At 47.7% G+C, this 17,176-nt stretch overlaps 1 protein-coding gene across 3 annotated transcripts in view; it reads left to right on the forward strand.

Moving 5' to 3' along the window:
- The first annotated feature begins 6,134 nt into the window (after nt 1–6,134).
- The window catches only part of ADGRA1 (adhesion G protein-coupled receptor A1), a 692,353-nt gene continuing 681,311 nt past the window's right edge, over nt 6,135–17,176 (forward strand). Inside the window, exons 1-2 of one of the 3 annotated variants that reach the window (XM_075612706.1) lie at nt 6,135–6,228; nt 8,565–8,883. In XM_075612706.1, the coding sequence (XP_075468821.1) occupies nt 8,648–8,883 (236 nt within the window). In that variant the 5' untranslated portion in view covers nt 6,135–6,228; nt 8,565–8,647. Of the gene's footprint in view, nt 6,229–8,392; nt 8,884–17,176 lie in introns of those variants that run through there. The other 2 variants (XM_075612707.1, XM_075612705.1) reach the window with 2 other exon arrangements.

Below are 17,176 nucleotides of genomic sequence, written 5' to 3' on the forward strand. Positions count from 1 at the left end.
ACGCCTGATAAATAAAATCCTGGTTACTTGATATCCAAATATGTATCCAGGGAGTAATCTGATTGTCAATTTTTGGAGTTAGGAAGGAATTTTTTTCCCCCCTTATGAGATATCATTGGATGATATTTCACTGGAGTTTGTTGTTTGCCTTCCTCTGGATCAATATACTGTAAGTACGGATATAGGATAAAGTATCTGTTGTCTAAATTTAGCATAGGTTGAACTTGATGGACATAGGTCTTTTTTCAACCTCATCTAATATGTAACGATGTAACCATGTATCGTGGATTCTATACAACTCCAGCTCTGTGTCATTCCCCCTTATAATGAGGGGAATAGGAATAATGATTGCAAGCAAAGCACCAGCCCCGAAACACACCAGAGCAAAAAGAAAAGGAAACTTTTATAAACACAGGGATGCTACTGTATGTATCGATGCATTTTTATTTTGTCGAAGTGGGTGCTGGCGGAGTCATTTTTATAGCATGTTTTAGTAGCAATGTCAATGTACTTCGCACTTGTTTTAGCCTGTGTGTGTCAGTCTTTGCAGGGCCGCCGACAGGGGGGGAAAGCAGGGAAAAGTGTCTCGGGCCCGGTGGCTGTGGCGACCCGGCTCTCCCCAGCTGCGGGCCTCCCTTACTGTCCCGCGCAGGGCCTCTTTCTACTGCTGGTTCGTGCCGGGTCTCACTCTAACATCAGTGTGAGGCCCGGCCGGTGTGCACTGATATCAGAGAGATGTCCGGCGCGCCCCGTCCAAGAGCGTCCTTGTGCAGGACGGTGAGGGATTCCCTTAGCTGGGGAAAGCTGCCCGGCATCCTGAGACCATCTCCAAGGTAAGACCCCTTTACCTCCACGGGTCATGCGGGTGCGGGGGTGCGCCGCCGGAGGGTGTGAGTGTCGCCGGAGTCGGCGACGGACAGTCGGCTCCTCAGAGAGGTGGGGGCAAGGTGTATGGAGCGCTCCAGTGCTTCGGAGGCTCATCCGCAGCCAGAACGCTCAGGGCGCCGCCATTTTGTGAGATGCGCAATGCATGCGACTAGTGCGGTGGCCATTACTGGGTTGCGCATGCGCGGGAGATAGCACGCAAAGTGGCAACCAATAGGGGAAGGCCCCGGGGTGGGAACTACAGGTTCCATGAGCCTCGGGGGCGGTCACCTGTTACACAGCAGCCAATAGGGCTCGAGGGTTCTCACTGGCTGACAGGATATAGTCAGAGACTCAGACCACGTTAGTGAGGGGGTGACAGGCATGGATAGGGGACAGAGGGTTCGTACAGAGAGGCAAATAGCCTCTGCACTAGGCCAGCATACACCTAGGCCCCAGTCATAGGCCCTAAGTCATTCCATCAGTTTGTGGTTGCTCCAGGGACAGGCCCTAGTATAGGGAACGTATCCCCTTAGCACTGCAGCATAGTTAGGGACACAGCAGACGCTGCAATCCCTGAGGAGAGGTCTGGGACCACGCCTCCCTAAAGAGAGAGAGAGTCATCATCCGGGTGGGACCACCCCTGACGACATTGTGGAGGATTGTGGATCGGCGGATCCTTTTTGAAGTTTCAACGGACCGGGTGCTGGAGCGCCTGGCAGGTATAGTCAGCAAAGTGACCAATGGACTACGCATTGCTGTGGACATGGCGTGGGACACAGTGTTGGGGAGAAAGGCCCTGCGAGGCGTGGGGTAGCTGTGGACACAATTACTTCAGTATAGAGGGAGAGTTATAATATTCTTATCATACATATTGGTACAGTAAAGGTTCTGCTGTTTTAGCACTGTGTGTTTATTATTGTGTCCTGTGAGGGGCTGCATCTGCGCTGCTGGGATCCCTCACAGGTGGAGGCGCTGCACCAGAGTGAGTACATACCCCAGGCTCTCCGTGGCAGAGGCTCAGGCTCCTGGAGCCAACAGGTATAATAGCAGCACTGGTAGCTTCCTGTGTTCTGCGGGAAACAGGGCTACATAAGTATTTGGGGAGGGGGGCAGGGTTGACACCACTCTGGGTTTGACCTGGCGACTACGGGTTTTGGGCACGTATCTCCAGGCTACGGGTTTACCTTGTAAACCTCCAGCTGGCGGCGCTCCTGGCATCCTGTGTGTTCTCCCGGGATATCCCCCTGAAACTCCTGTAAATATGGCTGTGTGGCGTCAAATGGCACCGCGTTGCCATGAGAATGGGAACGCTACATGACACCCGTTGCCATGACAACATGACATCAGGTGGCACCTCAGTGTCATATGGCGCCTCGTTGTCATGGCAATGCGATGCAATTTGACGCTGCGCAGCCATATTGACAGGAGTTGCAGGGGGAGATGCCGGGAGTCGCCGCTGAAGGTAAGTGATACATTTAAAAAATTTATCTCCGGGTTAGCCTTCAGTAGAAGGTGGCATCCCTGGAGGGGGGAGGTAATTATTGGGGAGGAGGATTGTGTGTGTGTGTGTGTATGGTCAGGGGGGGGGAGGGGGAGGAGGGAATGAGTGTGAGGAAGGGGGATTGAGTGAAAGGGGGGTAATTGATGAAGGGGGCAGGAGAGTGTGAGGAGAGAGGGGGTGTGAGGGAGTGAGGCAGAGAGAAAGGGGGTGTGAATAAGGAAGAGAGGTGGGTAGGAGTGGGACGGGGGAGAGAAATACATGGGGAGATGGGAGGGAATAGAGGAGGGGGCTCACAAGGTAGTGTGAAATGGGGGAGGGGGGTGTCAGGCAAGACTGCCGTCACGACAGGCCCCCCCCATCAAAACTCTGGTCCTCAGCCCCGGAAAATCTGTCGGCGGCCCCGAGTCTTGGAGTTGGAGTGAAGTTAGGGAGGAGTTATTTGACTAACATATTATAAGTACGCTTTGTGCATGATTTTCTCTGCACCACAAACTGAGACGGTATAAATCTCCTTGGCTAACAGCCTGCTGCCTACACTATCATTCTGTCTTCATGAATTCTATGTTTGATGCAGACAAAAAAAACAAAAAATGATCCAAAACGTAAAAATATATATCTCATTATCAGACCTTGTTGACCGACTGCAGGATGAGGGCCCGGCAATGATCTTCCAGGTGCTGCGGGTGCAAGTCTCTCTTCTCCACGTTGCAAGTCTCCCTTCTCCACGTTGCAAGTCTCCCTTCTCCACGTTGCAAGTCTCCCTTCTCCACGTTGCAAGTCTCCCTTCTCCACGTTGCAAGTCTCCCTTCTCCACGTTGCAAGTCTCTCTTCTCCACGTTGCAAGTCTCTCTTCTCCACGTTGCAAGTCTCTCTTCTCCACGTTGCAAGTCTCCCTTCTCCACGTTGCAAGTCTCCCTTCTCCACGTTGCAAGTCTCCCTTCTCCACGTTGCAAGTCTCTCTTCTCCACGTTGCAAGTCTCTCTTCTCCACGTTGCAAGTCTCTCTTCTCCACGTTGCAAGTCTCTCTTCTCCACGTTGCAAGTCTCTCTTCTCCACGTTGCAAGTCTCCCTTCTCCACGTTGCAAGTCTCCCTTCTCCACGTTGCAAGTCTCCCTTCTCCACGTTGCAAGTCTCCCTTCTCCACGTTGCAAGTCTCCCTTCTCCACGTTGCAAGTCTCCCTTCTCCACGTTGCAAGTCTCTCTTCGCCACGTTTCAAGTCTCCCTTCTCCACGTTGCAAGTCTCTTCTCCACGTTGCAAGTCTCTCTTCTCCACGTTGCAAGTCTCTCTTCTCCACGTTGCAAGTCTCCCTTCTCCACGTTGCAAGTCTCCCTTCTCCACGTTGCAAGTCTCTCTTCTCCACGTTGCAAGTCTCTCTTCTCCACGTTGCAAGTCTCTCTTCTCCACGTTGCAAGTCTCTCTTCTCCTCTCCCTTCTCCACGTTGCAAGTCTCTCTTCTCCACGTTGCAAGTCTCTCTTCTCCACGTTGCAAGTCTCTCTTCTCCACGTTGCAAGTCTCTCTTCTCCACGTTGCAAGTCTCTCTTCTCCACGTTGCAAGTCTCTCTTCTCCACGTTGCAAGTCTCTCTTCTCCACGTTGCAAGTCTCTCTTCTCCACGTTGCAAGTCTCTCTTCTCCACGTTGCAAGTCTCTCTTCTCCACGTTGCTCCAACACATTTTCGGATTTCATTCTCCCATCTTACTTTTATTTGTATGTATGTATGTATGTATGTATGTATGTATGTATGTATGTATGTACAGTATATGTAACCCCCATTTGGGATTACTAGGTCCTTAAGGGGTTAACAGTGTGAGCTCACACAGAATAACACCCCTTCTCTCCCACAGGGGGCTGGGGTGATTCAGCAGAAGGTAAGTCCCGCTACATTTTTGTTCTGGTAGTGTGTTTTGTCCTATCATATACATATACTGTCCAAACCCCATTCAATCTGGGGGTTAGGCCGAGGCCCCGCTGCCTCAGTCAGCGCGCCCGCACTGCATGCTGGCGGTGCGTTGAGAGGCAATTGACCGCTACCTGCGGTCCGTAGGGAGCTGGAGCGTGGTTTGAGGAGGGGTGTGTGGTTTGAGGAGGGGTGTGTGGTTTGAGGAGGGGTGTGTGGTTTGAGGAGGGGTGTGTGGTTTGAGCGGAGGGCTGCAGCGGGGGTCTCCCGGGCTGCAAGAGGGTGCAGCGAGGGGGGGAGGGAATGCTGCCATGCTGTACAGAGGACAGTGCAGATCTGACCTGCCTCCCGTAGCTCCAGACAGCGCCTCAGCTCCCCTCCTCATTGGCTGACTGCCGCACCACATGATGCGTCAGCGCAGCAAACCACCAGGAGCTTGCAGCTCCGGCGGGCTGACGCGTCACAGCCTGTCGGAAGGCGGCAGCGGGGGATCAGCACACTTGGGGTAAGGGGCTGGTGGCCCGTGCGCACGCAGCCGCCGTTCGCAGCGGGGCCTCAGCCTTAAACTGCTCTCCTCCAGGAATGTCTGGCTTCACTTTATAGACAAACCCTTGCTTAAAGAGGGACCTGTAATGCATTGCTTTTGCCTGAACAGTACATTGGCAGCAAATAAATCTTAGGACTTTTTCTCTCCCCCCTCATTGTCCCCCCTCCTCTCAGTTAAACGTCCCTATATGTGAAGGGGAGCGGGGGAGGTCCTTCCTGGCTGCAGCCGCCAGAAGTTTCCACTGACCTCTGGGACGGGCTCAGCCCCTGCAGCCCTCCCCCTGTGCTGTCACCATCGCCATCCTGCTCAGCCATTTTTTTTGCCGCCCCCAAAATTTGTCATTCTAGATGACCGCCTAGTTCTTAAACTGGCCCTGTGTCCGGGGGGTACAAATGCAGTGCACCCCAGGGGCTATTGCAGTGTAAAGCTACACACAAGCTACAAATTAAGAAAACCATCATTTGTTTTACTTAATAACAAGACATTTAACCCGATCGAGGAATACCCTCCGCCGAAGAAAAAATGAGGTGATATTGATGGAAAGGCCTACAGCCTTCCCGAGGCAATATGAAAAAAACTTTCCTAATTTATTAGATTGTAAGCTCTTCGGGGCAGGGATTGCCTTTCCTATTGTCCAATTTTGCTGCGCTTATTATATTATTATAATTCCCAGTACTGTATTCTTTGTACAGTGCCGAGTTCACTTTTGGCGCTATATAAATAAAGACATACAATAAAATGTGGCATCCGTGGATAAAACCAGGGCTAGAGTACAGCAGGAACACACCGGAACGCCGGCCGGGCACTTAGCAGCCGGAACAGCGTCCCAGCAGTTTTGTAGATACCAGGCTCTCCCTGGGGACAGAGATTTTACCTGGAGTTAGGCCCAACTTCCTGTATTAGGTGCCTATCTATGCGGCCTCTCCTCCACCACCAGCGGAGTACTGACCATTTCCCAGGTAGGGCTGTGTGAGAAAACAGAGGGGGGAGCGAGAGGTAGAAAAATAGGGAGGGGGTGTAAAAATGGAGGGGGGGGGGATATGAGTAAAAGAGGAGGGGTCAGAGTGAAGGGGGGTGGGAGAGAGTTAGGGGAGGGTGTGTGTCCTGGAACAGGATGGTTTATTTCTGTTCCCCCACTTTGCAGCTCTCTGACTGCCAGCAGCTTATTTCAGTTGCATGCTTCTCTGCTCTGAAAACACACAGTGCCTGTGTAACTGATACATTATTGTGACACATTCCCCTCTCCACACATCCAGTAGCTGGTTGCCCTAGCAACCTCCTAATTCTCCTAGCCGAGTATGGGTCTACCCACCTCCCCTGCCTCTGCTGACAAGTTAGTTTGGTCCTGAGACTATTCCTGTCTCCCAGGAATCCCACACCTTTTCCACATATGACCCTGTGGATCCAGTAAAGGGTGAGTTAAAGAGGGTGAGGGTGTGAGTGCAAAAGAGGAAGGAAGTAGGATGGGGTGAAACGAAAGGAGGGGATGAGAGTGAGGAAGAAAGGATGAGAAGGAAAGGAGAGAGTTAAAGAGGAGGAATGGGGAGTAAAGAAGGAGTGGGGGGAATAAAAGAGAAAGGGAGTGAAATTGGAGGGAGCAGGAGAAAGTAAATGAGGAGGGTGGGGGGAGAGGAGAAGAGAGGGAGGGGGTAAGAGTAAAAGAGAGATGGGAGAAAGAGTTAGAGAGCGGGGGAGCATGTGAGAGACAAGGGGGAGAGTAAGAAGGGAGGAGCATGAGAGAGAAAAGGGTGGCATTTAGGGGTGAAGCAGGTGAGGAGGTAATCATATGGGGGAGAAACAGGTGAGGAGAGGGATATGTTAGGGAGAAGCAGGTGAGAAGGGAGCATGTGGGGGGAGAAGCAGGAAAGGAGAGGGTATGTGGGGGAGAAGCAGGTGAGGTGAGCATGTGGGGAGAAGCAGGTGAGGAGGGGTTATGTGGGGGAGAAGCAGGTGAGGAGGAGGGGAGAATGTTGGGGAGAATCAGGTGAGGAGGGGTGCATGTTGAGGAGAAGCAGGTGAGGAGGGAGCATGTGGGGAGAAGCAGGTGAGCTGAGCATGTGGGGGAGAAGCAGGTGAGGAGGGAAGTACGTGGGGGAGAATCAGGTGATGAGGGAGCATGTGGGGAGAAGCAGGTGAGAAGGGGAGCATGTGGGGGAGAAGCAGGTGATGGAGCATGTGGGGGAGAAGCAGGTGAGGGAGCATGTGGGGGAGAAGCAGGTGAGGATGGGAGCATGTGGGGGAGAAGCAGGTGAGGTGAGCATGTGGGGGAGAAGCAGATGAGGATGGGAGCATGTGGGGGAGAAGCAGGTGAGCATGTGGAGGAGAAGCAGGTGAGCATGTGGGGGAGAATTAGGCGAGCATGTGGGGAAGAATTAGGTGAGCATGTGGGGGAAAAGCAGGTGAGGAGGGAGCATGAGGGGGAGAAACTGGAGAGGATGGGAGCATGTGGGGGAGAAGCAGGTGAGGATGGGAGCATGTGGGGGAGAAGCAGGTGAGGATGGGAGCATGTGGGGGAGAAGAAGGTGAGGTGAGCATGTGGGGAAAAGCAGATGAGGATGGGAGCATGTTGGTGAGCATGTGGGGGAGAATTAGGTGAGCATGTGGGGGAAAAGCTGGAGAGGATGGGAGCATGTGGGGGAAAAGCAGGGGAGGAGGGGAGCATGTGGGGGAGAAGCAGGGGAGGAGGGAAGCATGTGGGGGAGAAGCAGGTGAGGGGAGCATGACGAGGGGAGCATGTGGGGGAGAAGCAGGTGAGGAGGGGAGCATGTGGGAAGAAGCAGGTGAGGAGGGGAGCATGTGGGAAGAAGCAGGTGAGGAGGGGAGCATATGGCGGAGAAGCAGGTGAGGAGCGGAACATGTGGGGAGAAGCAGGTGAGGAGGGGAGCATGTGGGGGAGAAGCAGGTGAGGAGGGGAGCATGTGGGAAGAAGCAGGTGAGGAGGGGAGCATATGGCGGAGAAGCAGGTGAGGAGCGGAACATGTGGGGAGAAGCATGTGAGGAGGGGAGCATGTGGGGGAGAAGCAGGTGAGGATGGGAGGTGGGAAACAGGGGAGGAGGGAAGCAGGTGAGGGAAGCAGGTGCCCAGGGCATTCTTGAAAACGAGAGGTAACTCTCTATGTATCACTTCCTGATAAAACATTTTATAAGTAAATGTGGGAGAGAAGCAGATGAGGGGACCATGGGGAATCCTGAAATATTCTGTTTATCGTGCTTACTTTATTGTACTACGAAACAGAAAGCAACGATTTATTTTTTTACTGCCTATTTAAGACGGTGTAGTGGGGGGAAAAGGACATGGGGTAACACAGACATTATAGGAGTTCAACTCGTATAGACTTCGTGGTGCGGGGGGAGGGGGGCGGTCACTGTTTTAAGTAGTAAAAACAATAGGATAAGACCCAGAACGGATAAGAAGACATAAGGCAATAAGCAGCAATAGATTTTACAGTTCATGTGAGTTACTGTACATTTAATGGGAATGCATTCTAGCAACCAATGACCTAAAAGTTAGTGGGAGGGACAATGAGTGATGAGGGAGGGGAGGAGGTGGATGAGGGAGAGCGTGTGCTGCTGACAGGAGCAGTATAACACACTTTCCCTTTACAATTCCCCCCCCTGACAACCTACTGAAGTTCTGATCAACTTTCACTCAGACGCAAGTTTTCTTCCTGACAACGCACCGCTCCGAGGCAGCTGATTGGAGGAAGCCTGACAGCTGCTTTCTTTATTTGACACCCTTTCTGACTCCAGACCTCAGAGACAATATGATTCCCGGCAACTTTTTTCCCGACGTCTAAAAATTCTGGATGCTTGACGCCCGAAGATGACCTAACATGGATTGTGTACAGCTGCTGTTCTGCTGCACTGTGCTGGTAGCCCTGGCAGGGAGCTCGTTTGCCAGCAGGAGCTGCCCGGACCTTATTATTGATAGCTGCCTCTGCTCCGCTGAACGCACCAAGGGACTCGGGACTGGGAGGCAGAAACCCATCCTCATCAAAGTGGTTTGCAATGGAGGGGAGCTGGTGGAAACGCTGCAGCCTACTTTACTGCCTCACCAGACAGTCACCCTGTGAGTACCCATCCAATTACGCTGCGTCTGTATATGAGCTTTTCTCAGCCAGCACACGGGGCGTCCGAAAGGGCACGGGCGGCCAACTCCTGTCCTCAAGGGTCACCAACAGGTCAGGTTTTCAGGATATCCCTGCTTCAGCACAGGTGGCTCAATCAACGACTGGCCACCCCTGCCGTAGCCTATATTGACGTCATGGCAAAAATGCTCCTTTTCTAGGGGATGATCGGGCTAACCTCACGGTTTCTGTCAGCCGTGGCATTGAAGAGGTTAATACACTGATGCTTAGACACGTGTTGTGCAATTTCTCTTTCAAGTGTAAATTTTACGGCAAGATGTTTCATAGCGTCCCTTTGCACATGCAGGCGTCGCAGACATGATCAATCCTGTTAACGAGCAAAACAATAGCAGGTGTGTCATCTCCTTAACCATCGTTTCATGTTAACGGTGCAATAACGTCTGCTACATCTGCACTAAGTAACGGGAATATTGCATTTATGCTCTGAACCCTTATTATAGAAAAAAATCAAACCTGTTGGGATCATGTGCGCACCGCTCTGGCAGTGACGAGGTTAAAGGGTTCTGCTGTATTTAGTCGGAGCAGTCGCTTGCAACTTCAAGTGCAGTAGTTTAATACGGGATGGCAAACATACACGCAGGAAAGGTCCTTTAACATTAGGGAGACCGGGTTTTCAAAAGTGGAAACTGGGGACAACACTAAAAAATTATTATTAAAACAAGTTAAATCACTTAAATATAAATATTATAATGGTATTTAATAGCGTCTCAATTATGCTGTAGTATTGATTTATTCACTTTCCTAGCATAACACAAACTCGCCAGGGTAGCAAAATGACGGTTTGTATGAATACATTGTGCAATTAAGAGTTTACAATATATTTCAAATGCTGACTCTGTGATAAATCGATCACACAAACACAGGCAGTGTCAATGTTTTTCGATTTTAAGTGACTCCAATCAGTAAAAAGGCTAAAAACTGGGGCATTTGTACGATTTTGTGAAAATTGTCCGGACACCGGGACGTTTCATGGAAATCTGGGACGTATGGTCACCCTATTGCAGAGGTGGCCAATTCCAGCCCTCAAGGGCCACCAACAGGTCAGGTTTTCAGGATATCCCTGCTTCAGACAGGTGGCTCAATCAGTGGCTCAGTCATAATGATTGAGCCACTTGTGCTGAAGCAGGGATATCCTGAAAATCTGACCTGTTGGTGGCACTCAGGGAGTGGAGTTGGCCACCCCTGGCCTGTGGTGTACCAAGGCACGGCGAAGGGTAACTTTCACCTCTTTTGCCACTTGTGCATCAGCTTGTGTTTTGGTTACAGGAGAAGTCACCAAATGCCCACATGAGACGTGTAAAACTCTGCAGCTGGGCGCATCATTTCTTCCTATTTTATATGTGTATTATAACATTATCCCCCTAGTCGTACTTGGTATAAACTCCAGAAAGAATCTCCGGCAAATGCAAGGTCGCTGTCTAAGGCAGCATGTGTTTCCTTTCTTTAATAGATCTCTTTTTACCCTTTCCCAAGCTGTTTTCACTTTGGAAATCTGATGCTCCGTACAGTATAAAACATTTGAAATATTTGGTGTCCGGGAGGTTAAAATGAAGCTCTCCCCAGAGCCCACTGCAGTCTAAAGGTTACCCTGGTGTTTTGTAACAATAGAAAAACATTTTTTTTAAAGAGCGGGGCATTAAGGGGGCTAGACACTAATATTATACGAGTGAAACTTATATAGGTTTCTGATACACGGGGGAGGATAGCTGCTTTAGTTAGTGTCATACCTTTTGTGGGTAGTTATATTCATAACCTTTGTAGAACAAGGTCATTTTATGCCCTTTCAGCACTAGAGATTTGGTTGTTTCTGTTTATATAGTGTAGGGTTACCAAATGTCCGTATTCTCCCGGACAGGTCTGGCTTTTTGATTGATGGTCGCCATATGGGAGGAAGTTTGAAATAACTACAAAATGTCCGGCAATGCCGACTGCGCTTTCGCAACCGAAAGCCGACTGCGCATGCTCGAGTGATGAGCGCCGCATGCACGGTTGGCTTTTGGTGTCCTCTTATGGTAACCCTAATATAGCAGGTGTATAGATCACAAATGTATCATGGTTACTGGAAATGTAAACTACAGATCACAGGGGCAGTCGCTAAACCGCGACTGCCCCTGTGATGGAGGATTATCGCTGCGGGCGGTCTGATCTCAGACGCGCTATTAGAGAGGGTTGGGGTTCCTTACAATGCATCTGATCTCAGATGCGCTATTAGAGAGGGTTGGGGTTCCTTACAATGCATCTGATCTCAGACGCGCTATTAGAGAGGGTTGGGGTTCCTTACAATGCATCTGATCTCAGACGCGCTATTAGAGAGGGTTGGGGTTCCTTACAGTGCATCTGATCTCAGACACGCTATTAGAGAGGGTTGGGGTTCCTTACAATGCATCTGATCTCAGGCGCACTATTAGAGAGGGTTGGGGTTCCTTACAATGCATCTGATCTCAGGCGCGCTATTAGAGAGGGTTGGGGGTCCTCACAATGCATCTGATCTCAGACGCGCTATTAGAGAGGATTGGGGTTCCTTACAATGCATCTGATCTCAGGCGCGCTATTAGAGAGGGTTGGGGTTCCTTACAATGCATCTGATTTCAGAGGCGCTATTAGAGAGGGTTGGGGTTCCTTACAATGCATCTGATCTCAGGCGCACTATTAGAGAGGGTTTGGGTTCCTTGCAATGCATCTGATCTCAGGCGCGCTATTAGAGAGGGTTGGGGTTCCTTACAATGCATCTGATCTCAGACGCGCTATTAGAGAGGGTTGGGGTTCCTTACAGTGCATCTGATCTCAGACGCGCTATTAGAGAGGGTTGGGGTTCCTTACAATGCATCAGATTTCAGACGCGCTATTAGAGAGGGTTGGGGGTCCTCACAATGCATCTGATCTCAGACGCGCTATTAGAGAGGATTGGGGTTCCTCACAATGCATCTGATCTCAGACGCGCTATTAGCGAGGGTTCGGGTTCGGGTTCCTTACAGTGCATCTGATCTCAGACGCGGTATTAGAGAGGGTTGGGGTTCCTTTCAATGCATCTGATCTCAGACACGCTATTAGAGAGGGTTGGGGTTCCTTACAATGAATCAGATCTCAGACACGCTATTAGAGAGGGTTGGGGTTCGTTACAGTGCATCTGATCTCAGACACGCTATTAGAGAGGGTTGGGGATCCTTACAATGCATCTGATCTCAGACGCGCTATTAGAGAGGGTTGGGGTTCCTTACAATGCATCTGATCTCAGACGCGCTATTAGAGAGGGTTGGGGTTCCTTACGGTGCATCTGATCTCAGACACGCTATTAGAGAGGGTTGGGGATCCTTACAATGCATCTGATCTCAGACACGCTATTAGAGAGGGTTGGGGTTTCTTACAATGTATCTGATCTCAGACGCGCTATTAGAGAGGGTTGGGGTTCCTTACAATGCATCTGATCTCAGACGCGCTATTAGAGAGGGTTGGGGTTCCTTACAATGCTTCTGATCCCAGACGCGCTATTAGAGAGGGTTGGGGTTCCTTACAATGCATCTGATCCCAGACACGCTATTAGAGAGGGTTGGGGTTCCTTACAATGCATCTGATCTCAGACGCACTATTAGAGAGGGTTGGCAGTTCCTCAAAATGTCACAATATAATTATATGGTTCGTTAACAAAAAAAGATTGGAAATCACGGAGTTATTTCAATTGACTATTTATATAGAGCTGCCTTTGTACAGTGTATATTTTCGTGTCACAATCTTTTTAGATAGAATATACACTGTACAATGCACTGTTTGTTAGACAGATACAGGTTTAATATACATCTGGTTTACAGCATAAATGATATTACTTGATATGCTGGTATAACATGAATTTTCCAAGGTTGCAAGGATTTTTTAAGTGGGGCCATCCACTTTAAAGGTCAAAATCAAAAGAATGCTATGACACACTTTATTGTTACAAGGATTAGTAATGTGAATACGGACATAAAAAAAATATATTGTTTCCATAGCTGTGTAACTGTTGTACAATTTGGACACTTTTTTTTTTTATATAGAGATGGACAAAACCGGATGTGTGAAATCAGAATTTACCTTACATTCCAAAACCAAATACAAAACCAAAGCCGGGACACTATGCCAAATGTCCATCTCTGCAGTGGAGTTGAACATTTGGTGTATTTCTCGCCATGTTTTTAAAAATATATATTTTACAGTACGTTTCGGTTATTTTATTTTAGTTTCCCAATTGTTTAAACATTTTCTTCATGTTTTCTTATGTTATTTTAGAATTTTCTTGCTTATGTTCGTATTCCCCATAATTTGGTAAACATCTTCAAAGAAATCAAGGAGTCGAAACCAAAACAGAACATTTCTAGAACGAAAACCACATCCCAAACAAAACTATTTGTTTTTTTTTTGTTTTTTAGAATAAAAATCAAAGCCAAACCAAAGCCAAAGCACAAATAAAAGTGTCCGCCCCGAAAGCTGGTACTGTAGTTACTGTAGATGCATGTGAATCAGTCCTGTGCCTAGAGCCTGACTCATCGCCACCAGTTCATACGCACTCTAAATAGAAATGCGCAAATCTCTTGCATTTTAATTTCCAAAACAATTCCATTGTTTCATTTTCGCAGACGCCTTGCAAAAAATGTCTGTGCTCTAGAATTCGTAGAAAGTGGCCATATACACAGCATTTTGGCTGTGACGTTACCGAAAATAACACAACAATGCTGTATTTAAAATGCAAAGTGACCTGGTACCATTCTCTGCAATAAATGAAGTTCAAGCTAATTTTAGGAGGGCAGTTATTTTTCTGGCAAATGTTGGATGTGTAATGAGTTGCCAATGCTTGGGCAAATATTTGCAAATGTTCACCACTGGATGTAGCTTTTTTGAATTGCCAACGCCCAAAATGTACCATAGTGAGAAGCAGAGTAATGCACCCAGTATGTGGGTGTCACTAACACATTCAGGGTGCATTGCTTCTCATCATTTTAGACAGAAGCCGTACTGTAGTGCTGTCGTCTGTATCGACTGTAATGGTGCTGCTACGTAACTATAAATGGGCAAGGAGGTGGCATAGCTGCTTTAGTGATTCAGACCAGCGTTTGTTAACTCGATATCTGCGTCAGAACACAGCGAGATCTCTCTTCTGTTATCTTCCCTTCTATGCTTTGCTCCTTGTAATGACAGCTGGTATTCTAGCTGTGTTTGAGGTCTCACTAATGGTACCGTATGTATCCGAGACACTGCACAAGTTTGCGTAACATCAATTCATCTCCACCTTTGTATCCAAATGTGGTGGCTGGAAGGAATATGTACGTGTATATATACACTTTTCATAGTGGAGGTAAAATCATTGTAGCAACAGGTCAAGTATATCTTGCTCAATTGTGTACATATCTTTACATCCCTTGTTTTCAAATTCGGTTAAAATGGTGCAGTTGTACAGTATCAGTGATGCAGGAGAGACAGAGACAGAGACAGAGACAGAGACAGAGACAGAGACAGAGACAGAGAGACACAGAGCACTTTGGAGGAACCACTCGGTGTTCGGGGTCACTGCATTATATTGTTGTTGTATAGTGTAGTGTATGAGATATATATATATATATATATATATATATATATATATATATATATATATTAGAACAGTAAAGATCAGTTATATACATTGTGTGGTGTATTGCTTACTACTGTTGTATTGGTTCCTGTGAGGGGTTATCCCGCCAATGCTGGGATCCCTCATAGGTGGAGGCGCTGCACGTAAAGAGAGCCCACCCCAGGCTCCCAGAAGCCAAGGCTCGGGCCTCCTGTGAGCGTACAGGTACAGCAGCACGCGCAGTCGCCTGCCTATGTCCTTTAGTTATAGGGAAAGGGGCCACTTTACATGTTCTTGAGCACCCGATTTGAGGGAAGGATGAAATCAGTCATCTTTTGTAGCAACAAGGAGAATAGAGGCTTGCAGCAGCAGTACCTGGAAGATCATTGGCGATGCCTTCATCCAGCAGTGGGTCGACAAGGGCTGAACATGATGATGTATTCCTATCTCTATAAGAAGGTGAGTGAAAACTCTGATGTTAGGGGGGGGCGGGGATGGGGGGGTTGTGAAATGTGCAATATACACATTTATTCACAATTCAATTAGATCACAATAATACTATAAAATTGGCCACATGGTCTATGAAAAAAGGTACAGGAACTACGTTCCACGGCGTTCCCCCCTGAAATAAAGCTATAAATCCTAAATCCTGTACTGCAGGGGAGCGCAATCTTTTTTTTTTCCTGCGCCCCCCTGCCGACTGCCCCCCTCTCTTACCTCGGCTCCGGCGTCATGACATCACGTTGCCTTCGTCACTTGACCCTGCGGCCGTCGGAGCCAAGGTAAGGGCAGTTTACAGAGGCCTCCGCCGCTTCCCCGGCATTTACTTTCAGTGCCTTCGGGAAGCGCGCGGGGCCTCTGTAAGCCCCCCACAGACAATCTCGCGCCCCCCAGTTTGCGCACCCCTGCTGTACTGTATAATGCCGACTAGAAAGTTCAGCCATTTGGAACAGCATTAAATATTACACGCCTCGTTTATTCTTCCTGCTCATTATAAACAGGAGGGGGGGGGGGGGAGAAATCAAGGAACAATCAGCAAATTGTCTTGAAACTGGCCCTTAAGCTTGTTTTTCTCGAAATTTGTTTAGCAAATCAATTTAAACCAGTAGTGAACTAAGATAAAATGTTGCTTTATGTACGCTGAAGGGAACAGACGTGGCTAGGGAAATAGGATTCAATCTAACTGTAGTATTCAAACAGGAGATTTAATCTCCAGTACTCTGATAAAATCAACACAACGTGCTGGTTTCAGTGTAACCCCGGAGGGACTCGGAAACTTTCTCTGCAAATCCTATGACACGAAGAAAGATAATGACTGAAATGTTGTACTTGGTACAGAATATGCAACTTTTATGAATGCCATTTGGAAATCACTATGTTCGTATCCCTCCGAGCAGTTACTAGAAGACACACAGCAAAAGGTTCTAATTGCTCACGTAGAAGAGCCATTGTAATGAATCGCGTGAGTAAAAATGGCATTTCCTTTTGAAATAATCAAAGTGAATACTGGTCGTTTTGAATTACATCACTATACTTGGGGCACTGTTCGCTAAAGTCAGATAGCCATTATAGACTTGATGGTTTTTCACTTTAATGGCTGTTAATGGTCAATAATGGCTCTCACACATACCGTACGCCTTGGAAGTAGCATACTTTGTTCTTAACATATTGCACCATTTCCTTTAAAAATGATTGCAGGTTATGTTATTTAATATTTTTTCTTATATTTTCTATGAGGTTTATTCAAACTCAAAATGCCCATTTTTGAAAAATGAGAAGTTTGTTTTTGTCGAACTGCAGATAATATTACCACATCTGTTTAGAAATCCCACATAGCACGGGCAGAATTTATTTTTTCAGTAACATGATTGACTTTTTTTTTTTAAAGAAAGATTTAACCACACTACATATTTTTTATTTTATTTATTTTTTTACTTATTTGCTTCTAGTGTAAAAATGAAAAACAAAAAACAAAGTCTATTTTCCCTGGGTCTTATGTAAATCCTTTCTGGTCATAACTACCACTTTGTGGGTAAATCTGTATAATCTGAAGTGACTTCAATGTAGATTTTCTGCTGAAAACATCATGAATGACCACTTTGGATAATATGAAATAAGGCCCATTGGCTAATGATGACATCATAATGAGTTTAAAGGGACAATCCCTCCTAGCACCCAAAGTGAAAATAATTCCAGTGACATGTTTAAGGGGTCTCATATGGATAATTGATGCCTTTTTCATCCAAATCTGATACCTATAAGTATTTTGTATTTATTTGTTAAAATTAGGCTTTTGAGGGGTTTGATTTCCTCTGGCTGCTCCTTTTCGTGTGATGTCACTGTGTTATGAGCAAGTGTTTGTATAGCCAGAGTCCCACCTCCCTTTAACGTTATTGGTTCTCTAATAAAGGATGGGGGGGGGGGGGTAAAGGTAAAGAAAACACTTGATTGATAAACACTTCCCCACTCAGAGACCCCTAAGAAATTCAACTGGCCGACAATGAGATTCCATCTTAAGATGGCAGTCCCAATTTAGCGCTTGAATTTAGTCCCTAGAGGGAGGTTACACACACACACACACACACACACACACACACACACACACACACACACACACACACGTGTAAATAATCCACATA

Source organism: Ascaphus truei, chromosome 8 (genome assembly GCF_040206685.1).
Source record: "Ascaphus truei isolate aAscTru1 chromosome 8, aAscTru1.hap1, whole genome shotgun sequence".
Taxonomy (NCBI): Eukaryota; Metazoa; Chordata; class Amphibia; order Anura; family Ascaphidae; genus Ascaphus; species Ascaphus truei.